The 25,887-nt window shown below is 39.1% G+C and overlaps 5 protein-coding genes across 9 annotated transcripts; 3 read left to right on the forward strand and 2 right to left on the reverse strand.

Moving 5' to 3' along the window:
* Nucleotides 1-75: 75 nt before the first annotated feature.
* LOC116199202 (disease resistance response protein 206-like) lies at nucleotides 76-1,817 on the reverse strand. The gene is made up of 2 exons (XM_031529489.1): nucleotides 1,485-1,817; nucleotides 76-567 (listed from the first exon to the last, which is right to left on the reverse strand). Exons 1-2 carry the CDS (start codon nucleotides 1,799-1,801, stop codon nucleotides 318-320), a joined length of 567 nt encoding a protein of 188 aa, XP_031385349.1. The 5' UTR covers nucleotides 1,802-1,817; the 3' UTR covers nucleotides 76-317.
* A 6,514-nt stretch (nucleotides 1,818-8,331) lies between these two features.
* LOC116199182 (dehydrodolichyl diphosphate synthase 6-like) lies at nucleotides 8,332-10,461 on the forward strand. 2 transcript variants are annotated; one of them, XM_031529473.1, is made up of 2 exons: nucleotides 8,332-8,522; nucleotides 9,369-10,461. In XM_031529473.1, the coding sequence occupies exon 2, from the start codon at nucleotides 9,393-9,395 to the stop codon at nucleotides 10,266-10,268; it is 876 nt and encodes a 291-aa protein (XP_031385333.1). In that variant the 5' UTR covers nucleotides 8,332-8,522; nucleotides 9,369-9,392; the 3' UTR covers nucleotides 10,269-10,461. The 2 variants fall into 2 exon arrangements, with proteins under 2 accessions (XP_031385333.1, XP_031385334.1); XM_031529474.1 differs by having other exon boundaries at nucleotides 9,386-10,461.
* A 2,005-nt stretch (nucleotides 10,462-12,466) lies between these two features.
* LOC116202045 (dehydrodolichyl diphosphate synthase 6-like) lies at nucleotides 12,467-15,303 on the forward strand. Of its 3 annotated transcripts, none has more exons than XM_031533558.1 (2): nucleotides 12,467-12,903; nucleotides 14,216-15,303. In XM_031533558.1, the coding sequence occupies exons 1-2, from the start codon at nucleotides 12,897-12,899 to the stop codon at nucleotides 15,118-15,120; spliced, it is 912 nt and encodes a 303-aa protein (XP_031389418.1). In that variant the 5' UTR covers nucleotides 12,467-12,896; the 3' UTR covers nucleotides 15,121-15,303. The 3 variants fall into 3 exon arrangements, with proteins under 3 accessions (XP_031389418.1, XP_031389419.1, XP_031389417.1); XM_031533559.1 differs by lacking the exon at nucleotides 12,467-12,903 and adding an exon at nucleotides 12,910-13,267; XM_031533557.1 differs by lacking the exon at nucleotides 12,467-12,903 and adding an exon at nucleotides 12,910-13,144.
* A 629-nt stretch (nucleotides 15,304-15,932) lies between these two features.
* On the forward strand, nucleotides 15,933-19,905 carry LOC116199738 (rab escort protein 1). 2 transcript variants are annotated; one of them, XM_031530208.1, is made up of 9 exons: nucleotides 15,937-16,801; nucleotides 17,298-17,417; nucleotides 17,736-17,835; nucleotides 18,372-18,410; nucleotides 18,495-18,729; nucleotides 18,818-18,893; nucleotides 19,063-19,249; nucleotides 19,331-19,411; nucleotides 19,542-19,905. In XM_031530208.1, exons 1-9 carry the CDS (start codon nucleotides 16,131-16,133, stop codon nucleotides 19,650-19,652), a joined length of 1,620 nt encoding a protein of 539 aa, XP_031386068.1. In that variant the 5' UTR covers nucleotides 15,937-16,130; the 3' UTR covers nucleotides 19,653-19,905. The 2 variants fall into 2 exon arrangements, with proteins under 2 accessions (XP_031386069.1, XP_031386068.1); XM_031530209.1 differs by lacking the exon at nucleotides 17,298-17,417 and having other exon boundaries at nucleotides 15,933-16,801.
* A 420-nt stretch (nucleotides 19,906-20,325) lies between these two features.
* Nucleotides 20,326-23,928, reverse strand: LOC116199739 (serine acetyltransferase 4-like). Its single transcript, XM_031530210.1, has 10 exons — nucleotides 23,292-23,928; nucleotides 22,441-22,638; nucleotides 22,289-22,348; nucleotides 21,788-21,883; nucleotides 21,675-21,699; nucleotides 21,454-21,548; nucleotides 21,132-21,298; nucleotides 20,960-21,033; nucleotides 20,767-20,829; nucleotides 20,326-20,653 (listed from the first exon to the last, which is right to left on the reverse strand). Exons 1-9 carry the CDS (start codon nucleotides 23,541-23,543, stop codon nucleotides 20,783-20,785), a joined length of 1,014 nt encoding a protein of 337 aa, XP_031386070.1. The 5' UTR covers nucleotides 23,544-23,928; the 3' UTR covers nucleotides 20,326-20,653; nucleotides 20,767-20,782.
* Between the last annotated feature and the right edge of the window lie 1,959 nt (nucleotides 23,929-25,887).

The raw sequence follows: 25,887 nt of genomic DNA on the forward strand, positions 1-25,887 counted from the left end.
AATGAAGTGAAGGGATGAGATATCAATTTCATTTTATTCATTTTTATTCCAGTGGACCAAACGTAATCTAAGTGATAGAATAAATATTGTGATCTGATAAAAATTGATTATTTATTACAACATGCATTTTCCGTAACATAGGCCTTGCTACTTAATTAGTTAAATAAAATTTATATTGAAATCGCCAAGTAAATGCTAAAATATCTTCTAGTCATTACATCTATTACAAGCCAACAATATGCAAACCAACGACATCGTTCACCTACCTTAAGTTTCCCAATATTCGATTGACAACCGGAGAGACCTACAAGAGGATTTTAGGTTTTCATTGCGTAGGGAGGCCAGTAAAGATGAAACTCAATCTTGTACACGACGGTGAGGCCTTCAAGCTCCACCGGAGATGAGGTCACCGTCCCTTGGACAAACATGAAATCCCCTGTCCCCCCGACCACCGGATGGTCAGAAGGCTTGATGTTATGTGTCCCTCCAACCACTGAAATCGAGCCCTTGTGTCCTTTCAAGTCGAGTGTGATCTTCGCTATCGATATGCTCCGAAGCCCATCAAGGCTGTAAAAACATACGTTTTAGTCCGCAAATTAAATGATGATCATTAATCCTTTTTCGTATAACAAAACATGATATGTTGAGAGACATTTTCTATTTTTTTTCGTTAGAATGAGCGATATTTTCTATACCCATAAAGGAAACACCCATTAGAGAGAGAGAGAGAGAGAGAGAGAGAGAGACATTTTCTATAGTAACAGCTTGCGCGCGCACTGGAAATGCAAACAAGCAAAAGGGATCCATAATGCAATCACCTTTGGATCCAATTAATTTTTTAGATTGTCAAATTGCAAGTTGATGATTCATAAAAAAATTAATTGGTCATCCACGGTCTAAGAAAAAAGTGATTACACATACAATGATTACAGGTGTAGTAGAATTTCCCGGAATGCATTGAAAATTAATATAATGATTGATAATTAAGAAATAGAGTGACAATGCTGCATTACAGACATTTACATAATATATGCAGTTTCGTAGTCAAAAGTCAAACAACTCGTTCGGGGCCTCTTCGGCTTTAATTAGAGGCCCAAGCCCAGCTGTATTATTTGAGTAATGATAATAAGAACATGAAAAGTTTTAAGTTGTATATCCAGCAATTTTATTGACATTGCAATTGTCGGGGGTAGTGCTTGCTCGACTCTGGCCGTGACCGGCCGGACCGAATTATAGCTTGGGCGTAAAAATTTTGTTCGGCCAGCTTCATATATAGTCCTAGATAGGAAGGTTCTCAATTCTTCACACGATCGTATGTATATCCATAATTGGATCTCCAGTCTTGAGTCTTTTATTGTGTGAAACAACCAATAAACCATCTGTGATATGCATCCTTTGTGTAAACAAGTGATTTAGCAAAACTAGCTATGTGAACTTTTTCTATAACTTTTCAAGAAACAATAGTAATTAATGTGAATAGCAACCTGGATGTGATAGAGGTTCCCTCAGCAATTCCGACCAACTTGGACGACCGGTTGGCTGTGACGGTCATGGGGTCCTGGAAAGCAAAGATAGTGCCGAAAGGCGTGGTCGTCTGGCTGACAACTCCTTTCCCCGGGACGCCGTTCACTATGATGTACCCCGTCTTATTTATCGTCTCATGCTGAAAGAACGAAAAGTGGAGAGACTTCATGCCAACCGGACGGTGGTGGCTCGGGGCTGCCACGACATGGTCCGAGGGTGGAGAAGAAGCGAGGATGACGAGAAGAGCCAGAGCAGTGTAGTGCAGATAGGGAGCCATATATGCGGCTTAAATTAAGATGTACTGGAAGAAATGCGTCTATATATTTATATTTATACACGGACAGAGCCGTGTGAAAATATAGAAATATATTAACTGTCCCTATCTTTTTGTGTAATTGCAAAAGCTCCCATCAACTATAACCGTTTTGACAAATTGCCCAACTAGGAAGCTTTTATTATGATGACGGATTGCCGCGGTATGGAGAGAGATTTCGAGGGCTGCACGGGCACGAATTATTGCAATGAAAAGTGCAAAATGGTATGAAACGCAATTAACTTGTATTGATTGCAATAAAATATCGTAGTGTTTTTCAATTAATGTGGTATGTTATTCGGTCAACGTGCATGCATCATATGATGAAATTATAGTGTATTCTATATTTTGACGATTTGTGTCACTATATAACTTTTTCGAAATTTGGGGTAATCCCTCAATTTCAGGTTATCTCGGGGTCCAGTACTGGAGTAAGAAAATATCGGGGCATTTTGTCAATGGCAACACCATAGTTAGAAATTCATTAATTTCTTTTGTTGGTGAAATTCATTAATTTCTTATTAATTAATTTTGAATTTTATTTCAATGCGTACTCTAGTATCTAAAAATACCCAACTTTAATTAATTTTGGATCTTTTGTAATGGGGAAACCAATTTCTCATGAAAGTTTCCTATCCGTCGTAATACGAGGTAAGACCATTTCTCCGCGTGGAGCGTAGACAAAATTCTCGGAGTTGGGTCAGTTGACTTGGTCCTCGATAATGATATTCACGTATGGAATTTGGCTTCGACCTGTAATTGTTAAAGTTATTTTCCAATCTTACATCCCTTTCGGATCAACCAAAAAAAAAATTGGAAAGACGAAGAATAGAAGAAAAAAGTTATTTTTCAATTTCGTGGACATCACTGCGAAGACGAAGACTAGCTTTCGAGAAAATCTGAACCAAAAAAAAATTGGAAAGAGAAGAAAAAGGCAGCGGACTGCATTCATTAGAATTGTCAAACCCACGAAGATGCTGTCATTGTCAATTTAGAAAATTAATTTTTTAATCATGATATTCGAAAGCTTAACGGGTTTCGAGTAATCCTATTCGAGTTTGGTTGCCTATTAAAGGGTTAAAATTCTTCTAGTATGAATTTTCTTAATTTACAAAACTTGAACTCGAGATCTTATTTAAGAAAAATAAGCGCAAAACTACTATAACCAATCAATATTTAGTTTTACCAAACAAAATTATTTATTTATTTATATCTACGTTTACATCTAAAACCATGAGTGATGGAGACTGCATTGATCTAAGTCCTACTTGAAGGAGTGGGTGCTGGTAGCTAATTGCTAACGTGAATTTATATAATAAAATTTTACATTTTAAGTTATATATTTTCTATCATACGTATATTTTAAATTGTGGTTAGGTAATTTTTTTTTGGGTGATTAGTGTTGTTTCTTCATTTCATTCATCAAAATTGGTATTTACAATTACAACACTTGTCCAGGAACATCAAAAAGACCTAACAAAGGAGCCAAACTGAATCTACCAACTTTGCTCTGTTCATTAAGAAGTGTGAGAACTCTCTCTTTTAACATAAGCTAAGATTTTGCTAACTAACTCTCTGACAGTAGAGGTCCTGTTTTTGAAAAATTCTGAAGTTCCTCTCCCGCCATGTAACATAGACATAACAGCAAGTTCCAGATTATTACATCGAGTTTTCTTCCTTTCATCGGAATCGATCCAACCTGCTTCGATATCCCAGTTCATCACTTGCTTCCTAACTCCAAATCTAGTAAGTATACTCAACCAAACACACTGAGTAACTGGACAGGAGAAAAATAGATGATTCCTACTCTCCACCTCCTGCCCGCGATACTCGCAAATTAGCATTTTGTAGAACAATCCAATTCATAAGTCTGCCTATGGTACGCCAAACGAGCCAACAAATGAATGCAATTATAGGGATGCAACCAGGAAACCCAGATCGACCTACACCAATCCACTTTCACTCCTCTAGGCTTTAACTGATTCCACGCACTGACTGAAGTGAACTTACCAGTTTTGCAAGCTTTCCAATACAACTGAGCTGAGCTGCCATAGTTTGAACGACTTGGGGATCCAATTTTGCCTGCTTAGAGATGGTTGGGAAACAAGGGAATGATCTGTCACAGAAATTCACAGGTGGACCAACAGGCAACCAGGAGTCAAAACCAGAAAAGAGGTTAGGTAATTTTTTTTTCCCTATTTTCCACGAACTTTTTTGAGTGTTGTGCGGTACCTACCAACTTTGAGTTCACATCTTACCGAAGGAGCACATGTATTAGATTGTGCATTGGTTGCTCATCATGATTTATTGAAACTGATCTTAATCGACTCGAACATGATCGACACATTAAGTTCCAATTGAGCATGGAAAGCGTATTTGTACTTTGCAGTTGAGCATGGCGAGTTAAAACCGTTTACGTGTGAAAGAAATTAACACTAGATTAAATATATGGAAGAACTCTGATTCACATACAAAGAATTCTGTTGTTTCGCACATTTTAATTTGTCGTGGTCAAACTTAATTGCCACACAAAACCAGAGACTCTTGACCTCGAAAATGAAGTCAAGTCGACTATCAACTATACTAAAGGATCACCCATGCTTAACTTTTATATTGTCAATTAAAAATTGTCAAGTTACGAGAGTGTACATGGACCCGGAGGGAACCCCTTAAATTGATATACCTTCGATATGAAATCTATCTTTCAAAATAACCGATAAGTCGGGAGAGGAGTCTAAGAAGAACTATTGAGCTGAGAAATTAAAGTGTGAGGGGGGGGGGGGGGGGGGGGGGGGGGGGGGGGGGGGGGGGTGGGGGGTGGGTTGAACTCCGAATATGGAAAATTGCAATTAATTTATTATGGGCCGGGCATGGGACACAAGGCCGAAGTGGGCCTGACCCATTCTATCTTTTGAAATAATGTGACACGACTCAAAATGAGTTGGACTCTATGAGCTTTACGAGTTATCGAATTCTACCAATTCTGCTCGCAGTTCCACCCGCTTTACCATAAAACCCGTGCATTCTACTAGGATCCTACCCATGCATTCTACTAGGATCCTACCCATATCCATAGGTTAGAAGATGCTTAAAGCCGACCTAGTGTACGGGTTAACTAGCGAAGACTGATGACAACCGTGTTATCGATCATATTAAAGTGTACATTTTTGCAGCATTAGTGCCTGATACCGTTAGTGTCCTTAAATCATTCACATTCTATTGCCAATCGTGAGAACTTTTCATTCACGCGAGCTATTGCCTAGTCTTTTTAATTATAATGAAGGAATCCATGGCATCATCTATATATCTACTATGTATTAATATATAGTCAGAGGAATCCTTCACTTTCAAGAATTGACAGAGGAGGCCAGCAGCATGGACATGTGCCCCCCCACCTAAACATGTTCATAGTTTAATTAATTAATTCATTCATTCGCAAAAATTTCCAATTACTCTTTGAATTGCAAGTGAGCGGCAAGCTTATTAAGAAAAAGAATAGAGAAAATTGCAAGAACCGAATTTGAAATTTCCCAATTGTAATCAAGAATATATAGTTGACACTCTATTACTCCATATTTCTCTCTTTAAGATCTCTTATTATGTCTTCTTCTTTTTTTTTTCCCTCAAAAGTCCTAATAAAATTGATGAGGACCTATCCTGTCATCTATCGTGCTTTTAAAGTTAATTATGTTTCCATGCAATAAATGGAACCGTGCGCAGCAAGCATTATGTTTCCATGCAATGGTAATCCATGCGCTGTGCAAGTAAAGTTTCATTTAAGCAATCCATGGACAAGTTTGTCCTTTGTTAAAGGAGAAAATTTTAAACTAGCCTATTTCATAATAATATGATGAGGAAGAACTTTATATAATGAAAAATAATTATGGTAATCACTGAAAAGATTAACGTTAATTCACATATTTGTTACAAATGTCATATGACGAAATAAGATTACTGAAGAATTTCTCATATATTGACACTCATGTGAGTGCCTCCTTTCGAGTTGTGGATTCAATAATGTCCGTCATGAGATCCCTAGCTCCACGTTTAATTACTCCTCGACTATTTTGTCAAAAAAAAAAAAATGCCATTGCCCGCGTGAAATTTTCCTTTGTTTAGCTGTAAGAATTCATTGCTCTGCAGTGCTCTATCGTGTTTAGCTTAGTCTTTACGACGAAAAGTTTAAATACGAGTTGCACGACTCTATAGTCAAAGAGTAGCTGCTAACTAAAGCAACGACACTGAAAGGCACATGTACTATCCTATAATCGAGCTATGGGGTGTTCGTCTGTTCGATCCTAAAGTGGTCATTAGATTAGATACATGTACAGGAAGGGCAACATCTGCGGGGATCAACTCGGTAGCTTCGGGCTCAACTCGGTATAAATTGTAAATTAACATATAATATAGATTAAAACGATAGAAGAATCGGATGACATGAAAGTTGATTTACTTAATTGTAAAACATTTTCCTTCATCAAAATATCTAAAAAAATATAAATTTATTTAATAATGTTTAAATATTAAAGAAAAAATAAAAATAAAAAAGAAAGAAACTGAAGCATGGGATCGGGGCTCAACTGCTAGGGATGGGGGCCTGGGCGGCCCTTAACCCTCGAAATGAGGTCGTTCAGGACCTTTGAAGAGATCAGAGACCTCGTCTGAGGGGTGGGGGCTACCGGCGAGGAAACAGGAGCATGGGTGGGGACCTCACATAGTATACCAAATTTTCAATTTTGTATTGCACCTTTCAATAGAAGTACCATGCATTTCAATAAAAGTATCACACATATTAACGGAGAATAACATGTTGTCACGGTGACAAATTCTCCCCATATAAAAATCATAATATTGGAATTGCAAAAGTGCTTGAATTTACTAAAATTTATGTTTACGTTTGTTAAAGAGTGATTAATTACTTAAAAAGTACAATATTAAAAAAAAAACGATGAGCTAGGGGGTTCGTCTGAGTATATACGTGGCATTTTTTCCTTCCGCTCTTTGGAGTTCCCATATTTGTATTGAGTAGATGTAGGCCTTAGTTGGGGCACATTCCGTGGCGGTTAGATTTTCTTAGTTGGGGCAACCACAGGGCCAATAACCTGACCTAGCCTTTATATCTCGTAAAAAAAAGCGTAGATGTAGACCTTCAGGTTGCTCAGCTGTCACCTTTTATTGAAGGTGCTAATGCCACCGCCAACACCACCGCTTCGGCTCCCACTAACTCCTCCATTCTCATATCGAGTCTTGGATTTTATGTATTACAATTGATTGATTGATCGATACTTCTAGGAATTAAAAAAATCTACTAATTGTACCAAAATGAATAATTTTTAAAAAAATAAAAAAATAACAATTTAATTGAATTCAGTTAATTTTGAATTTGATTTTATGAAATTTTCAGTGAATAAAAATTTATTCCATGGACCATAGACTGCATGTAAAATAGGATTGCAAAAAAAACAATTAATTTTCAAATAATTAATTTTCAAATCAATCATTCATAAGCTCTTTTAACTTGAATAATCGGCATGGATTTCATGAGTAACTTTTACTTAAATAAAAAAATTAGTAAATATTCAAAAACAAAATGCTGCAAAAGAATTTGCAAATAAAACAAAATATATTAATAAAAATGTTAAGTAGACTACACAATGCATGGGATAATAGAGTAAGTAAAAATAATAAAAATATTATTGTAAATTGTAGGAGTGATTTCGTTATTGTATAAAACATGTAAACAAATATTTTTCTACAGTTTCGATGTTAAAAATTTAAAATTCTTTTAGATAATCTTCATATTGATTAAAATAATTTCACTGATCTGATTTTATTGATCTCATTTAAAAATTATATAACTTAAGAAATTTTTAAGTGAATAAAACAGTACCTTTTTATGTAAATGAAGTGTTTAGTGAAGCTAACTTGATATGATGAAAATTTAACATTTTTTTGTTCATCGTTGACTTGATGATTATCAATGACTTGATTCTATAATAATAAACTAATTAGTATTTTGAGAGATCCAATTAAATAATAAATTGAAAATTTATGTCACGAATAATAATATCCCGTAATACACAGGCGATATGACTATAGTCGTCATAAATTTTGCGACGGACATTGTCGCAAATTTTGTGACGGACCTGAAATCCGTCACAAATAAGCTTTTATGACGAGGGTATTTGTCACAGGCTCTATTCGTTACAGACTCGTCATAAATGAACTTTTCTAACGGAATTTGGAGTTTTTGTGACGGATCCGTCCATCACGAGTGCACTGTTTTCTTGTAGTGCTAGTCATGGTAAGCGACAAAGCCCCCTCCTTCGCCTTGCCTTTCTCTATAATCTGGTAATAATGTCTGCCGCATTATTTCCATCTTTTTTATATGGCCCCTGACAATGATGAGTATATTATAAGATTGCCCACATGAAGACAGAATGGAACGGAGATGTCTATATAATGTGTCGTAGGTTGTGTTGGAGTCCTAAAGGCTTTGCCTTTGAATGTGCTCTCAGCTTTTAGTATTATTGCATTTTGGTTATTGTGACTCCTGCACCAATGTTGTCTTCGGTGTCGTAGTGATTCTCGACGAGAAAGTGCTTCTCGCTGCAGTATCTCTCGGTTGACGACTTCCCGGATTGTCTTCTGCACGAAGAATCGATTCCCTATTCGTTCTTTCAAGGTTTTTGTAGTGCTTGACAAGTGATTTGGAGTTATGCTGTTTAGTTTAGTTCGTGCATGCATGCTGTTTCCTTGGTTGTCTTGTGGTGCCGACAAACTTTTACCAAGTAGCTTTTGTTTCTAGCGACGTCTGAACGTTGGTGGAGGCAGGGCATGTGAAATCTATTGGATTTATGTTCATTACGAACGGTTGTGTTTGGTTCTGGAAATTTGCTTTCTTTCCTTCGTATGTTCATGGGTTAAGATTCCTAGTAAGGGGGCATTTAAGGGAGGACCGGTTTCAGGTTGTTTAACAGTGACTTGTTGGATTCAATATGATTCATTACTGTTCTCGTTGAATTTGTAGTAATCTTTGTCTGTCTTACTTTACCGTGCTGTTAATGTTCTATTTTTTTTTTATCAATTACAAGAGATATCCATGGGCCTAGTATAAAATAATAGAAAATCTATTAAGTTGGCATGGATAGTCTCGCCATAAGAATTGATATTGAGAAGCATGTCCTGCACTTCCAGGAGGAAGGTTCCTTAGATTACTATTAGTGATTATGCTTATCGAGTTCCTTGATTTGCTCTTACTTCAATGTCGGAAAAAGCTCCCAGTAAAAACTAGTAGTTCTCTGTCATTAAAATCTCAAAGATGCACTTTTGCATCAGTTAGAATCTGATTAGACGTATGATCTTTTGATCCTATTCGTTCTCGAGTGTTTACAGATGGTGTTGCAATTGTTGGTGTTTATTTTTTTGTCAGATTGATTTAGAAAGCGAGATTAGTATATTCCAAGAAATTTCTGACAGTTGATAGGCTCGCTTTTGCTGTTAATCACCTAAGAAATTTCTTCTCTGACAGGTAAGTTTTTTCCCCAGGAAGACGATGGAACGAGAGAGCAGCATTAAAGTAGGATACTGGCGCAGATTCACCAGGTTCTTGCTGAAATCCATATTGTTCAATGTCCTGTCCGTGGGTCCTGTTCCCAACCATATTGCTTTCATCATGGACGGTAACCGAAGGTACGCAAAGAAACGAAACCTCCCAGTAGGAGAAGGTCACCAGGCGGGGTTCATCTCGCTCGCACGGATCCTTGGCTACTGCTACGAGCTGGGAGTGAAGTATGCCACAGTCTACGCCTTCAGCATAGATAACTTCAAGAGGCCGGCCAACGAGGTCCAGGTTCTGATGGATCTGGTGCTCGAGAAGATTGATGAACTGCTCAAGAAGGAGAGCATAGTGACCCAATACGGGATTCGGTTATATTTCATCGGTAACCTGAAGCTCCTGAGCGATAACGTGAGGGAAGCGGCGGAGAAGGCCATGAAGGTCACGGCCAAGAACGACAGGCTTGTGCTCTTTGTCTGCATCGCCTATACTTCGACAGATGAGATCGTGCACGCGGTCGAGGAAGCGTGCAAGGACAAGCTTGACCATAGTCAGGCGGTTGAGCAGACAAACGGTTCGACCAATCACTGGGACCAGATATCGCAGGAAGATCCCGAACATGATGCTTCTGCAATAAAGTTGGTTGATGTCGAGAAGCGAATGCACATGGCAATAGGTCCTGATCCCGACATCTTAATACGGACCTCGGGCGAGACCCGGCTCAGCAACTTCCTCCTCCACCAGTCTGACAAGTGCCTGATCTACTCACCGGCAGCACTGTGGCCGGAGATCGGGCTGTGGCACCTCGTGTGGGCGGTGCTAAGCTACCAGAGGATCTACTCTTATTTTGAGAAGAAGAGGAAGCAGATCTGATTCGAGTCAAATACATGTTGTTTATAATAATGCTCTGTTCATTTCGTTATGGGTTTGGCCCGTTTGGACTGCGTAGTTGGACGCATCATCATTTATATAAGAAAATCTTACATGAAATAGATATGTCATGTGACATTTCGATATATGTCACGCGATTGCGTGATAGAACTCAATAAAAAAGTTTTTTTTTTAATTAGCATTACACCACAGATTTGTACAGATTAACAGTTAGTAGTGTACGGCTTCCTTAATGATTATCGAGTAATATGATTATGATGTTTGTTTTTAAGAGGGGCCAGCATGTAATTTACATACAGGCAGAAATTTCTCATAATTTGAAAAAGGGTATAGTAGTGGCATGTGATTTGTTGCCCTTACTTCATCTTTTCCTAATTAACTTCAATAAATTTCACTTTACAATAAAATATTTATAAAGTTATAAAAATTATGAAATATATTACGATAATTGAACATTGTTAAAAAAGGGAATATGCTAAAAATAAAGCATGTATATTACCCCAAATTTTGTAATTTATATCCAAAATTGAAAGTTTTTGTAAAATGAAGCATGAATTTACAAGTTTGTCCAATATTAACCAAAAGTTAATAATGTTAACTTTTTCATTGATTTCTGCTACGTGTTACAACACTCCGTGAATTTTAGTAGATTTTTTCTACGTGCCACTGCACTCCATAAATCCAGTAGATCTTTTAAAAAGGACTACCATTGTGTAAATCACCACCTCTCTAACACCCCGACCGATCCTACCATAGAAGCTAACGATAGACAATAACTGTCGTCCTCCAACCCAACCCTCCCTTCCCCAGGAAGGGCTGGAGAAAGCGGCAAGCTGCAATCAATAGGATTTTCCCATCCTCGCCCTTCTTGAAAAGAAGAACGTCAAATTCTTTTTCCTTTCCGTAGGGTCCAGGACATTGGATCTAGTCGTAAGAAGAATGATTGGCTGGAAAATACTGAGGCCCCGTTTGGTTCATGAAAAATATGAGGGAATCGGAATTGGAATGGAGCATTTCGATAGGACGTATTTGGTTTAGAGGAATCAATTCCTCATATATATTGAGGATCACCCATTCCATGGGGTCCCCTCATGGAATGGGGAAGAGGAAATCAAAATTAATTTATTTTTTTTAATCTAATTTTAGATTGAAAATTCGATTAAAAATGAAAAAGAAAATCTTATAAATGGTCAATGAAAAACAAATTGATAGAAAGATTAGTTGTTCTCAAGATCAACAAGCATAATCAACATATTAATTGGTGGAGTATCTCGTCGATCAACAAATCGACAAACACACCCAACAAATTCAAGATACGTTATATAAATAATTATTGAACCACATGGATACTTGTTAATTGTTTACTTGAAATAATATGAATAATTATCTTATACTAGGATTTGAATTCTGATTCCTTATTAAACCAAACAAAAATGGAAATTTGTCATTCCGTTTCCGATTCCATCCCATTCCATCTCATTCTGTTTTCGTTCGATACCCTGAACCAAACAGGGCCTAAAAAAGAAATATATGGTAGATCCGTAAGCAAATGTGTAAAAATATGCTAGCTGATGAATTATATTTTAATTTTTTGTAAAAAATAAAAAAGAATTAAATGTTGAAAAAATTTTAAATTAAAAGGGAAAAAAAGGTAGTCGATCGGACCGTGTCCCAACCAACCGGTGATCACCGTGCAATGGTCGTGTTCAAGTACACCCGGCCACGTCCTATTTTATTCTTTTTACGTCCTATTTTGTTCTTAATATACACTCTCATCGTTTAGTTATTCTAAATAAGAAATTTTCTTAAAAAAGTTTTGCTCCTTTACGTACATTTGTTTGCCTTTTAAAATCTTCAATTGATAAGGTTCGATGTAAAACGGTTTTAACTCCTTTCTTTCCTCAACCTTATGATTTAGTTTTTCCATTTTTGTCGTCCTGTATTCTCATTATCTTTTAAATGAATAATTTTTTATGTGTGAAATAATTACTATCACGAACTTCCACTCATAAAGAGTTTATTGGGAACTTAAGAAAAAGTGCAAAAACATTATTACACATTTAAAAAAAAATCTTTTTATAACGCTGATGTAAAAATTTATCATTAAGCGAATGGGAGACTCCTATACAATAGCCCGAATATTTAATAATATATATATAATATAGATGGGTTTGATTATGCCATCGGCACCGTTGCCTGCGATCCCTCAATTTCTGGTAGGAATCTTCAGCAGTCGCTGTCTGAGCTTTTTTTTCACCAGTCTAAACCAGTTCTTGATCTTGGCCCAAGTGGGGGGAAAAAACAGTTTTTTGACCACACACAACATCGATTGATTGGTCGGAGGTTAATGGGTGTTTGTCTGATTGAGCCGAAAGGAAAGGGGTTTATGATCTCAATCTTTCTTCTCCACCCTAATCTCGTTCAGACTAGGCAGCCAAGTGAGTCACCCGACACGTATTATCAGCCTTACAGAGTCCGAAGTTCTCACGATAACAATGGCAGCATCAGCAGGCGTTTTCCAGACTCGTCCATGGTGATGTGATGTGAGACTGTCATCTACCAAGCAGCCACACGATTTCAAGATTCCGCTTGAGTACTGATAATTTTCAAATGATGGGTTAGCACAAAGCCCCCTTCCCTTACCTTCTCTCCTCGTATAATCCCTTTTCTATGTGTGCCTCATTATTTCCGTTTATTCATGGCCCCTCATTATTTCCGTTTATTCATGGCCCCTCATAATAATGAGTGTACTATATAGTTTGGCCGAATGAAGACAGAACGGAACGGACATGTGTATATAGTGTGTGCTTTGGTTGTGTTGGAGTTCTATAGGCTTTTGCCTTTGACAGTGCTCTCAGGTTGGTTGGTTGTAGTTTATCTTCCAGTCCTTCCCCAGTGCCTGAACTAACTGTTAGTATTGCTGCATTTTGGTCGCTGTGATTCCTGCACCGATGTTGTTGTCAGTGTCGTAGTGATTCTCGGTAAGAAGTGCTTCTCGCTGCAGTGTGTCTCGGCTTTGATGTCTTCCTGAACTGTGTTCTGCGCCAAAATCCGTTCCCTGTTCTTTCTTCGGGTTTTATGCTTGACAAGTGAATTGGCGTTCTGCTGTTTACTTTAGTTCCTGCATGCATGATAATTTGTTGGGTCTTAATGGCATTAAGCTTTTCCTCGATCACTGGTGCTGACAAATTTGTTACTGGGTATAGCTTTTGTTTCTACTGATATTTAAACGTTGGTGGAAGCAGGGCATGTGAAATCATGGTTTCATGTTCTTTACTCGGTTGTGTTTGGTTCTGGAAATTTGCTTTCTTTCTTCTTATGTATGTTCATCGGTTAACATTCTGGGTAGTGGGGCATTTGAGGAGGGACCAGGTTTCAGGTTGCTCATCAGCGACTTGTCTAATTCGTGCTGATTCATTTCTGTTCTGGTTGAACTTGTAGTAATTTTTGTCTGTCTTACTTTACCGTGGTTTTAATGTTTCATTTGCCTCCTTAAGTTCATGACATTTGAGGAAGGTTCTTTAGATTAGGATAAGTGATTTTGCTAATTGAATTTCTTGATTTGCTCTTAGTGCCTTGTTGGAAAAAAAAAAAATCAACAGAAGCTTGTTTTCCTCGCTCATAGAAATCTCAAAAGATGAACTTTTGAATCAGTCAGGTTCTGATAAGAAGTATAATGTTTTCATCCTATTCATGTCAATTGAGCTAGATTGTTTGATGCGAAGGGTAGTATTCCCTTCGTTCTTGAGTGTTAGCAGATGGTGTAATAATAATTAGTCATTATTTTATGACTCGATATGAATATCTTTGGCCAGAATGGGAAAGGTATTAGTCTATTCTTAGAGGTTGCTAGCAATTAAGTCGGAAGGACTTGATACAGTTCGCTTTAGCTGTTATGATAGTTACCCAATATAATTCTTATTTGACAGGTAATGGTGGCAGTCTTATGAGATTTTTCCTCAGGAAGACAATGGAAACAGAGAGCAGCGTTACAGGAGGATACCGGCGCAGATTCACTGGGTTTTTGCGGAAATGCATGTTCAGTGTTTTGTCCATGGGTCCTGTTCCCAACCATATTGCTTTCATCATGGACGGGAACCGACGGTACGCTAAGAAACGAAACCTCCAGTTAGGGGAAGGCCACCGGGCAGGGTTCGCCTCACTCATGTGGATCCTTGGCTACTGCTACGAGCTGGGTGTGAAGTATGTCACAATCTATGCCTTCAGCATTGATAACTTCAAGAGGCGGCCCAATGAGGTCCAGGTTCTGATGGACCTGATGCTTGAGAAGATTGATGAGCTGCTCAAGGAGGAGAGCTTAGTGAGGCAATACGGCATTCAGCTATATTTCATCGGTAACTTGAAGCTTCTGAGCGATAATGTGAGGGAAGCAGTAGAGAGGGCCATGGAGATCACGGCCAAGAACAACAAGCTTGTGCTCTTAATCTGCGTACCCTATACTTCAACAGATGAGATCTTGCACGCGGTCGAGGAATCGTGCCAGGACAAGCTTGACCATAGCCAGGCGGTCAAGCAGACAAATGGCTCAACCGATCACTGCAACCAAACGTCACAGGAAGATCACGAACATGATATAAAGGTGGTCGACATTGAGAAGCGGATGTACATGGCAGCGGCTCCTGATCTGGACATCTTAATAAGGAGCTCGGGTGAAACCCGACTCAGCAACTTCCTCCTCTATCAATCTGACAAGTGCCAGCTCTACTCACCAGCAGCACTGTGGCCGGAGCTCGGGCTGTGGCACTTCGTGTGGGCGGTGCTAAGCTACCAGAGGAGCTACTCTTACTTCGAGAAGAAGAGGAAGCAGTTGTGATTCGGGCTGGTCGGATACATGTTTGTTGTGTACAATAATGCGCCGTTCATCCCTTCTGGGTTTGAGCTCCGTAGTTGGAAGCATCATGTATACACACAGATTAAAAACTGGTGGTGTATGGCTTCCATTATAAAGTAATATGATTATCCATTAAAAAGAAAAAGGTAATATGATTTTTTTTTTCGGTGGTGGCCAATTATGTTATTACCGGCAAAAAATTGTCTTCCATTATTTTTTTTCCTCCAAAAAGGTATAAAAATAGAAGATAATAAGTGCATTGTTCACCATAAAAAAAGGCCCCCATAAAAGTATGAATTTTCGTCTTGGTTTATTTGAAAAGAAAATGAAGAAAATAGAATTTTTCGGATGTTCGACCTGTCGAGGATGTAGAACCATCAATCTTGTCTAACTCGATCAAAGATCAATCTCGGATAAGTGTAGTGGGGTCTGTCGGTAGCGCGTTGGCCGGTCACAGAAGGAGTCCCATGTCGGCCAGGCACAATTGGGGGTAAGCAAGTTGGCTCACGGAGGCAAGCGATCGTCATTTTAAGGTGATTATAATTCAGAAAATAAGAGGAGAGGGTTCGAAATTTGGTACCAAATCATGAGTAAATATTAATTTGACTGACCTGAGGAATTATTTTAAAAAAACTCACCTATAGGCTCAACGAGATAACTAATTAAGAAATAACATAATATTTGGAACGGTATTGAAAAATTCCTATGATATCAATCAATAAATCTAATTGATTAATAATCTTTCAAATATATCAATTCGTAAATTAGAATGTAGCAGTCAAAACAAGACATATACCAAACACTACAATGCAACATTTTATCGGGTGCCGGTTTGTCCCAAACCATCCTAATAACGGTGACTTGCTTGCCTTGCAAGAGTTCGTATTAGCACGCTCGAAGTAAACGCCGCCTAACCGATTTAATCGTTCCGGCGCGCGGAGCTCCGACAGTCTCTGTTCAGCTTCCATGACTGAACCGCCGCTGCCGCCGCGATGACGGAGGCCTATCCTCAGATCGACCCCACCACATTCGACCTCATTATCGTCGGCACCGGTCTCCCGGAATCCCTGATCGCGGCCGCCGCCTCCGCCGCCGGGAAATCCGTCCTCCACCTCGATCCCAATCCCTTCTACGGCAGCCACTTCGCCTCCCTCGGCCCCGATGAACTCTCTGCCTTCCTCAGCTCCAGCTCTTTCCCTCCTTCCTCCTCCAGCGGGGAGGATCCGGCAACTGTTAGCCTGACCACTCGACCTCTCTACTCCAATGTCGAGATCTCCTCTCTTGCCCCGGAAACCCTCGAGGAACATGCCAGAAAGTTCAACCTCGATGTGGCGGGACCGAGAGTTCTTTTCTGTGCCGACAGAGCCATTGATGCCATCCTCAAATGGAGCACGAACCATTATCTAGAGTTCAAGGCGATCGACGCGAACTTCATCTGCGTCGAGAATGGAAAGCTCATGAGGGTGCCCGACTCACGGTCAGCTATTTTCAAGGATAAAAATCTCAGCTTGATAGAGAAGAATCAGCTTATGAAGTTTTTGAAGATAGTTCAGCGGCACCTCGATCCCGATGAGGACGCGAGTTCGAAGGTGTCGCAGGAGGACTTGGAGAGCCCTTTTGCTGAATTCTTGGCGAAGATTAAGTTGCCCCCGAAGATTAAATCGTACGTACTGCATTGCTTCTCTCTCGATCCTTATTTTCATTGATTTGTTGCTGTAGTGCTTATATTTCCTGGGTTGTTCATTCAACTAGAATGGGGTCATGCTTGAACTATTGATCATTCGGAGCAAGCTTAGGATTCTTAGTCCAGTTGCCCTTTTGAAGGTTGCGATGATATCTTCCTAGCTGTCAAGAGCTAAGCTCTAGAAGTAGGAAGTCTGCTATCCTTCCAAAGAATTAATCTGCCAGCAAAAGGGACCCCTTTTCAAAGAGGGCAGTTCCCTTGCTCATTGTCTCGTTGTGCGATCGCAAATTGTGTGCAATTCTCATGCAGAGGGAAGTGTCAGATGCTATAACCGTAGGAGACCTGGGGCTGGCCCCTTTTTGGCTTTCTTGCATGAATTGTCTAGCTGCACTGTTGGTTTGGTACCATTAAGCGACTATATGTTTCACCTTCATCTCTCTAGTTCGGTCAATAAGTTTCATCTCTTTCGATGTAGGATAATTATGTATTCAATAGCAATGGCAGATCATGATCAGGATGTGGAGGCTTGTAAGAATATACTCAAGACGAAGGATGGAATTGATCGTTTAGCACTTTTCCAATCATCAGTGGGGAGGTTGGTTCCTCGTAAAGCTGTATAAGCTGTAGTAGCTAATCTATATTCTTCTAAAATCAAGAATGCCTCATGTTAGCGGTTAATTGCATCTTTCTGATATTCTTCAAATAGATGAGTATCAATTGAAATGTGGAAAATTTGTTCCATATTTGGTTTGGAATGAAATAGATGCTGGAAGATTTTCCATTCAATTCATCTAGGTGCATTAAACCCTATACTTTTTGTTATATAAGAGTTGTGGTTTATAGTTTCATTGCCTTTCCTGTTAAGAAGCGAAGCAATATTATCTCATCATTATACCTCTGCTCTTCTATTTAGATTTCCAAATTCTCCTGGGGCTTTGATTTATCCAAGTTATGGTCAAGGAGAGCTACCACAGGCCTTTTGTCGCCGTGCTGCTGTTAAGCGTTGCCTCTATGTAAGTTAGAACAAGGGACTTCCTGTTTTCAAGAGGCTCTTTCTATATTTTTCTTTCTGCAACAGTTAGCTGTTTCTCTTGTTTGTTTATTTCTCACATGGTTCTACTTTCCTTTTTTCTCTAGAAGACATTTCCCTTGCATCTGCTAGTTGTTGCAGTATTTAATTGGCAAGCTACCCATAATATGTTCTTCACGACTAGCTAGCACTAGCAGAACGAGTTATCTAAGAGTTTAATTGAGTTAGATTAAGGATGTAAGAATGAAGTAGATGCCAAAAGCAGCTTGAGGTTAAGTTTCTTTATTTAGGTTGCAGAAGTTTGAAGGTTTATGCAGGTACTTGGTCTGGTGCTTGAGAGCTACATGTGTTTAGTTAATCTTTATTAGAAGATGTTTGCTCAACATGGTCAATTTGTTTTTCGGGCATTCTTAATCATTTCTTTTGACAAGCACGGTGCATGTTTACAGCTTCAAGTGGCATTTTCTTTCTCAAGTCAAACTGAAATTGCTTTTCGCTTATCGAACCATGGACTTGCAGGTTCTGAGGATGCCTGTGGTTGCTCTGCTTATTGATGAGGTGAGAATACAACTATCTTGCGTATGCATAAGTACTTCTTTGTGGGAACAATCTTTTCCTTATCTCTCCTTGTCCACTTCGCAGGAGAATGGTCAATATAGAGGCATTAGATTAGCTTCTGGTCAGGATTTATTCAGCCCCAAATTGATTTTGGATCCATCATTTGTTTTTCCATCGCAAGCAGGATCTTCACCTGAAGAACCTGTTCACGTATTTAGTGAGAAAGCTGTGGAGGCAAAGGTGGCAAGAGGAATATGTATTACAAGGTCGTCCTTGAAGCCTGATATATCAAACCTGCTTGTGGTGTATCCACCAAGATGTAAGTTCTCCTAGTTGCCACTCTTTATACTCCATCAAGAATAAAGAAAGTAGGAGTTTCACCTATTTTTGGTATTTCGTCAATGCAGCGTTGTATCCAGAGCAAGATATCACAGTTCGGGTTCTTCAACTTGGCAGCACTTCAGCTATTTGTCCACCTGGGATGTAAGGCTCTTTTCTTTGTCCAGTAATTTTTTTGAACTCAACTTCTGTCTAGTTGATGAATTTCTCATGACCTGCCATTGTGACAAATCTATTGAGCCATGTATTTCTCATACAGATCCAATATTCACTCGTTTCGTATTAATTGCTTGCGGTTCATCCTCCTGTGCAGGTTTGTCTTGTACCTTTCAGCATTGTGTAATGATGCAACTCAAGGGAAGAAGTTACTGAATACAGCTATAAGTGCTATTGAAGTTTCTCAAATCTCTGAAAGGAATGCCGGAGTAAAAAATGAGGACGCAGAAGTAGAACCGCCTTTCATAATTTGGAAAGCGATTTTTATACAAGAGTTGTCTGCGGTATTCTCTTCTCCTGCATTCTTTCTTCTTCGCAGTTTGGTGTTGCCTATTCTAGTGATGATATTTTCTTTGTTTTTTCAGGGAAAGTATGGATCTATCTGTTCCACTCCGTCTCCTGATGGAAATCTCAACTACCATGATCTTGTTGATGCAGCTGAAAAGGTATGTCCTTTGACAGTATCTTAAACACGGGATGACATGCTTTTACTTTTCTACTCTGTTCTCATTGGTTGAGCATAGCGATCAAATATCTCAGGGATTGATTAGTGTGATTTTACCCTTTTATGCACAGCTATTTCATGCTACATATCCAGATGAGGCATTCTTTCCCGAGACAGCCTCACCCGAGAACGCTGATGAAGATAACTGTCCAGAGGATGATGGTCCATTGGAGGAGGCTTAATTGACGGTTTTGCAATGCTGAGTCGCGACTTCACCACCGGAATAGTTGCAATTGGGGGCCAACAGTGGATTTTTGAACTCAATGGGATTCCTAGCTAGCGGAGGACTTTAGGGTTTTAGGATTTTTAGCTTTGATAAGTAGGACTTACCAAAAAATAAAAATAAAGCTAGGACTTAGTTTTGTAAATTCACACCAGACATTTTTTTGGGAATGTGCTGTTGTGTTTGATTTTAGAGTTGAGTTTTGATTTTAATTAGTTTGTAATGATTATGTTGTTGAATTATGAGAAAAAAATGTGAAAAAATAAAGAATAGTTAAGAAAAAGTAATGATTATGTTGAATTGTGTAAAAAGTAATTAATAATTGAGAGAATTTAGTATTAAAAATTGAATTGAATGGAAAATTTTTGAACAAAAATGAAAAAAGTAATAATTGTATTGTTGAATTAAAAATAAGTAGTGATAAAGTGAAGTAGAGTTAACATTATGTTGTAAAACCAAACAAGCTGGCATGTTTGCCAGGAACATATTTGACCAGAGCTTGTGTTATGAAGAGTTGAGTGTCAATGTCATACTCATAATTCTCCTGTGTTAATTCACCACATATCGGCATTTTTAAATTGGACCAAGCACAGTCAAGCCATCATCCTACGACCATCGATCCTTAAACCAGCTGTATGAAAGACTTTCCTGAAGGAAATAAATCACATACCCGTAAAAGGACATTCATTTAGTTCTTTTTCTACATGGCTTGAGAGCTTGCCCAAAAATAGACTAAGATGGAACATTATGATTCTCAAAACAAACAAGCTTCTGTCAGTGCACCAGTGAAGCCCCACTAGCCTCAAAGGCTCAAACTACACGGTGAATCGTCGAGATTCAATCGCAATCACAGGTTACTCATTCTTGGATACACACTCCTCTACCAACCCACTGTACACATAATCAGCGCGCTGCTCTCAACTCAAGAGCTTCCTCTAATCATTTCAGCATCTCGAACCCCTGAAAAGTGATCATACAATGTTCCACGTCAAACACTATACCACATCATCAGATAAGTTGGTCTTATTCTCCTAAGGATATATATACAAGTAGGTAAGTAATGTTTTTTTCACCTGCGCATTTTAAAGTTCAGCCTGAGTTGAGGGCTATTTGCTCCAAAAAATCTCTTGAAGCATCTGCGCAATCAAAGTTACAGCTCATCAAACTCCTATAGAAACATATCAAACCTCAAGTCCCGGATTCTTTCTCAGAAATGGGAATTGTTTTCTGAATCAATAGATCCTTTCATCCATGTGCTAGACATACCGTGGTTCATTGTTAATGAAGGGTCTTGCTCATCCACGTATCCTATTACTTTTGCTGGTATTCCAGCAACCATGCTTTAGCAAGAATAGAAGGGAAAAAGAAATAAAATTAGCCGGAATTTCAAAATAATAAAATACCAAAAGAATAAAGTATTCATCAAGTAATGATTTACCTGTGCGAAGGGATATGTTTGAGCACAACAGAGCCAGCAGCAATCATAGCACCCTTCCCTATTCTAATATTTCCGAGAATGGTCGCACTCGCTCCTATCAGTGCCCCTGCACCGACCTTTGGGTGGCGGTCACCAACCTCATTTCCAGTTCCCCCCAAAGTCACCCCCTGTTAATTAACAAAAGATTAGGTTTCATCATCCCATACTCTGGCCAAATTATGATTGCAGCCCGTCCCTTGCGTTTGGCATAATTTTGAAGAACTTAAAACCAAAATCAATTGTGTAAAGAACATGTAAACTGCATGGTTTACAATTTGCTTACCTGCATCAATGAAACTCTGTCTCCTATTACTGCAGTCTCACCAATAACCACGCCGGTCCCATGATCTAACAGTATCCCTTCTCCAATTTTAGCAGCTGACAAAATGCACGAACAAAATCAGAAATATCATAGCCATAGCGTACTGAAAGTCTTGCAGAGTTCCAAAGAACAAAAATATACTGATCAGCGTTACTAGAAAGAAGAAAAGAAACAGAACATACCAGGATGTATGTCAACTCCAAAGACCTGAGAATGATGAAGTAAAAGATTATTAACAGAAAATAAAGGCAAAGAGATGGTAATAGAGAGTAATGACGAATTAAACCACTTCCACCTCACTAATACGACTTTGCAATGCCAGTGCAAGTACTTTACGTCCTTGATTCCACAATGCATGTGCCACTCTGTAGGATTGGAGGGAGTGGTAGCCCTGCATTCCATTTTACAAAACCGGAATAAAGCAGTTGCCTACTGGAGGTTAATTAAACAAATTCAACTCTTGAACAAACAGCCAAATAGTTGTCATCATGTGGTTCACCACCATTGTCATGGCATAAAGGGCAATCCAGCATTAGTTATGCAGCACTTCTGAGAATGCTGAAGCAGTAATGGAATGTGCATTTTAAACTAACAGGATTGTGTATGGTATGCAGCTTAGATTCTCGAAATGCGAAGAACATTGCTGCAGGCCCCACCATGAAAATACAGAACTAACTCACTTCATAGTAGCATATTACTATCTCAGTCAATCTGCTGGGAGGAATCCCCTTTATAGGATTTCTATTAACACCGTACAAGTAGGATAATATGGTCTGCCAATGACCAGAAAGATTACCTTGAGGTATAACAAAGCTGAGCTATATGATAGACAGGCAGGATCTCGGTCTTTGAATGCCTATTAAAAGAGAGAAACTCCTCGGGTTTAATTTCAGATTCCACTAAAACATTTACTCGTTGAAAACAAAGCAACTTAATCCCTCAAGCAACCTGCACATCCAGCCGGATCGATCTTTTAATGCCTTCATCATGCATCATTACGTTGTTGAATATATCCACGAGCTGTGTTGCCAATAGAGTGGGGTTGTGAAGCCGGTTGGCTAGAACAAACCCCAGTGCCTGCTCCAAGCAGTCATGTGATAGCACACTAGCATACAAGAAGCTGCTCAATATTGGCTCTTTTTCTGCCTGCAGTAAGTAATTCATACCAATTAATTAATAAAAAACGAAAGATCTACCACGCGAAAATTACAGTACTCACAGAAGAGTTCATGGACTATCCTCCCATTACTGCAGTCCCTCAAGTCTAGGAATGGAATTCTAAAGAAACGAATTCACAAGTAAGGGAATTGTTTCTCTTTACTACCCCTTCTTCAAAGGAGCTCGACCATGAATAGTACCACCAGCCAGTTGCCATGTGATACGAGTTCATAATCATCCGGAAAGAATCATCTCCGGAACAAAGTATCAAAGGTTTCAGATATCCACGAAGCTTAAAGAATGCCATATCGGACCAAATTTGCAAGAAGTGACTTGATCAAGAAGGACCCACCACCAAGATGTATGGACCCACCACATATCTGAGGAATCATTTCATGTTTTGATCAAATGTAAATGCAACAGAATTCCTCCCAAACAGAGTCAGAGGAAGACAAGATTCTTAAATAACAAAAGCAGAACTACCACTGAACAGGCAATTCCCCAAACAAACTGTTACTTGATGCCCAGAGCTGGGCAGCTGCAGAATTGAACCAAATTATTTGAGAAAAGTGAAGACTTTGAAGTCTCAACTTCCACAAGAAATCGAAAAGGAAGACAGACAGATGATTCTATGGAGATACCTCCAACTTAGCATCCTCCCTCACAGCCTCCCATATTGGGTCACCCGAATCCAAGGCTGAGCCTCCCTGGCCGAGCTCGGGCCGCGAAATCCCCATCGCGTAGACCGGGAACACCTTCTCCGCCAAGAAGAAGCCATTGCTGGCGGCGGCGGAGGCGCTCTGCTCAGGCTCCTTCAACGACAACCGCCGCGACATCACCTCTTCGGATAGCAGAGATGCGCAGCAGCAGCTCCCGTCGCTCAAGCAGGTCATCCCCGGAACTGTGGGGGGAGCCGGCCTCTGCTTTTATCGAGATGGGTCACGATTAAAAGCAGTGGCTGTGGCAGGGGAGGGAAGACAAATGGTGGGGTGTTTCCCTCGTGAGCTCAGAACAGACAAACTTCGATTCAGCTTATGATTTTTCCCTTTGAAAGATTGTTTTTATCTTGGTGGGTTTTCCGTTCTACGGCTCCGCTTTTCGAGAAGTGCGTTGCTGCAGCTGACTGATTGCATGCTGACTGTGGAGCGCAGAGAGAGAGAGAGAGAGAGAGAGAACAGAGGCCACCGGAAGTGGAAGCTCTGAAGAGAGAGAGAGAGAGAGAGAGAGAGACAGACAGACGGACTTGAGAAGCCCCCTTTCGGACGGAAAGAGAAGAATGACGCTTTCGTTTCTTTGCAATAACGGAAAAGCGCTTCATTTTGTGGAAACCGTTTTCCATTGAAAAGTGCTTTCCCCAGTCCCGTAAAAATGAATTGGAGTGTAACTTGAGCTTGGTTCTAGATCCGTAACTTGAGCATCCTTGAGGTCTCCAGTAACTCGATGTCGTCATTGAAGTTGGCTGAAGACCCTTTAGATAAACTAAAGTTGTCGGTGACATTCAAGTTGGTGGAAAAAAGACGGTTAAATGTGATAATAAAAACTAAAAGATGAACAGTTTTCTGTAAAATATCTTTTTTAAAGAATATATCATACGAAATAAATGGAATTTAAGAACATATCTAGAAAGTATAGGGATAAATTGTAAAATTTTGACATGAAAAATGTTCTGTTGGAATTATCGGAATCATTATAAAAAGATAAGAAGGATAAAAAAGAAAGACTAAGCAAAACATCACTAGACAGAAAGGCAGGAGATGGGGATTTGCCCTCTATTGTTATTGCCAAAAAAGGAAAGGCCCAAAATGGACGATGTTTTGGACAAGAAAATAATGCAGAAAGAGAAGCTTATCTTTATACTAATTTGTAGAACAAAACAGAATGCAGAGTGGGGGATGATCGGATCGGGGGAATCACAGGAATGAAAAGCATCTATTATGTCCATGGACTTGATCGCGTGCTAAGGTCGAAGAAAATGATTAAGCAAAGTCGATTTGTTTTGAGGCTTCTCCCACTTCTTCAAGGAAAGTGATGAACCGCTGGTCCATAAGTTAATAGTCTATGCATGCAAAACCGCAGCAAACTCCTTGTTGTCGATACACGAGATGCACGTGACACCAAAATTAGCGTTAACATAGTAGGGAGGAATCAAGAGCCAACTATAGGGTTCCTCTGTTTCGGTGAAGAGAACATAAAAGAGTCATCTATCCAATGATGCAACATTTTGTTTTAACTCGTACTGATCAAGTCCTTAGATGTATCTTTTGTTCGTCTAAAGGCAGGAAGAATACATTAATCTAGTCGATTGACCTACCGAGAGACCAGAATTACTGGATGTCTCCTATTATTGTCTTCAACAAGCCGAAGTTATGATATCTTCAGAATATGCCCCCGACTGGTGAAAAATGCTTACTTCAGTGGTTCTGGTTCCTTTGGTAGAAGCAAGTGTCACTATCAGGGTATCGAAATGTGGCCCAACTAAGTCCGTTGTGAATGGGCCAAAATGAGTACGTTTTGTAAAATGGGCCCATGAGGCCCAGTCGTAATAAGAAACAATCCAAACATTTCATGAAGGTAATGAGAATTATATTATAGGTTCATGGTACCATGTTGAAACATGTATTTTTTTTTCTCAGCACAATAAATGAAATAAATAACTAAAATCGAAAAGATTTCATTCACAATCACGCAAAACAAATATATGTCCAAATATATTAATTGGATCACATGCATTCACAGAACTAAAGGATTATGTAGCTTTCGTTAGGATTACATAATAGACAAAGTAAATACGCAACTAAAAGATTATGTAGCTATTTAACAAAAAAAGGATGATGTAACTCTTTTTAATAGACAAAGTAAATAAGTTATCCTTAGAATTTTGTAGATACTACATTGCACATAGAGAATTATATTAATATAAAATACTATTAAATATATATATATATATATATATATAGGTCCCGAGTACTGGTTTCATCGGTGCCCTGTATATTGGAACCGAAACCAAAATCTATTTTCACCGGTTTCTTAAATTACTACCCGGATCTTGCCCTATTTTCAATTGGAGTTACCCAGATCCTATCCGAACGGGTAGGTTTCAACCAATTTCGGTTATACCCGGTATTCATGCACATCTCTATTACAGGAGAGGATAATATCTAGATATCAATATATGAACTCGCAGAGAGCACGATTACTGGCGATAAAGGAATCCCAATCTTCGAAATAAGGATCGTT

The sequence above is a fragment of the Punica granatum genome, chromosome 3 (genome assembly GCF_007655135.1).
Source record: "Punica granatum isolate Tunisia-2019 chromosome 3, ASM765513v2, whole genome shotgun sequence".
Lineage (NCBI taxonomy): Eukaryota > Viridiplantae > Streptophyta > Magnoliopsida > Myrtales > Lythraceae > Punica > Punica granatum.

What these genes read in the sequence shown, in the direction of transcription:
- LOC116199739 (XM_031530210.1), bottom strand. Translation starts at nt 23,543, where the DNA reads ATGACCTGCTTGAGCGACGGGAGCTGCTGCTGCGCATCTCTGCTATCC. An exon ending in CAGCTTTGTTATACCTCAAG is followed by an intron (nt 21,884 to 22,288) that starts GTAATCTTTCTG and finishes AATGGAATGCAG; the next exon opens with GGCTACCACTCCCTCCAATC. An exon ending in TTCATTAACAATGAACCACG is followed by an intron (nt 20,830 to 20,959) that starts GTATGTCTAGCA and finishes TTGATTGCGCAG; the next exon opens with ATGCTTCAAGAGATTTTTTG.
- LOC116199182 (XM_031529473.1), top strand. Translation starts at nt 9,393, where the DNA reads ATGGAACGAGAGAGCAGCATTAAAGTAGGATACTGGCGCAGATTCACC.
- LOC116199738 (XM_031530208.1), top strand. Translation starts at nt 16,131, where the DNA reads ATGACGGAGGCCTATCCTCAGATCGACCCCACCACATTCGACCTCATT. An exon ending in TTGCCCCCGAAGATTAAATC is followed by an intron (nt 16,802 to 17,297) that starts GTACGTACTGCA and finishes CTTTCGATGTAG; the next exon opens with GATAATTATGTATTCAATAG. An exon ending in TTGCTCTGCTTATTGATGAG is followed by an intron (nt 18,411 to 18,494) that starts GTGAGAATACAA and finishes TCCACTTCGCAG; the next exon opens with GAGAATGGTCAATATAGAGG.
- LOC116199202 (XM_031529489.1), bottom strand. Translation starts at nt 1,801, where the DNA reads ATGGCTCCCTATCTGCACTACACTGCTCTGGCTCTTCTCGTCATCCTC. An exon ending in GGAACCTCTATCACATCCAG is followed by an intron (nt 568 to 1,484) that starts GTTGCTATTCAC and finishes ATGTTTTTACAG; the next exon opens with CCTTGATGGGCTTCGGAGCA.
- LOC116202045 (XM_031533557.1), top strand. Translation starts at nt 13,054, where the DNA reads ATGAAGACAGAACGGAACGGACATGTGTATATAGTGTGTGCTTTGGTT. An exon ending in GCCTTTGACAGTGCTCTCAG is followed by an intron (nt 13,145 to 14,215) that starts GTTGGTTGGTTG and finishes CTTATTTGACAG; the next exon opens with GTAATGGTGGCAGTCTTATG.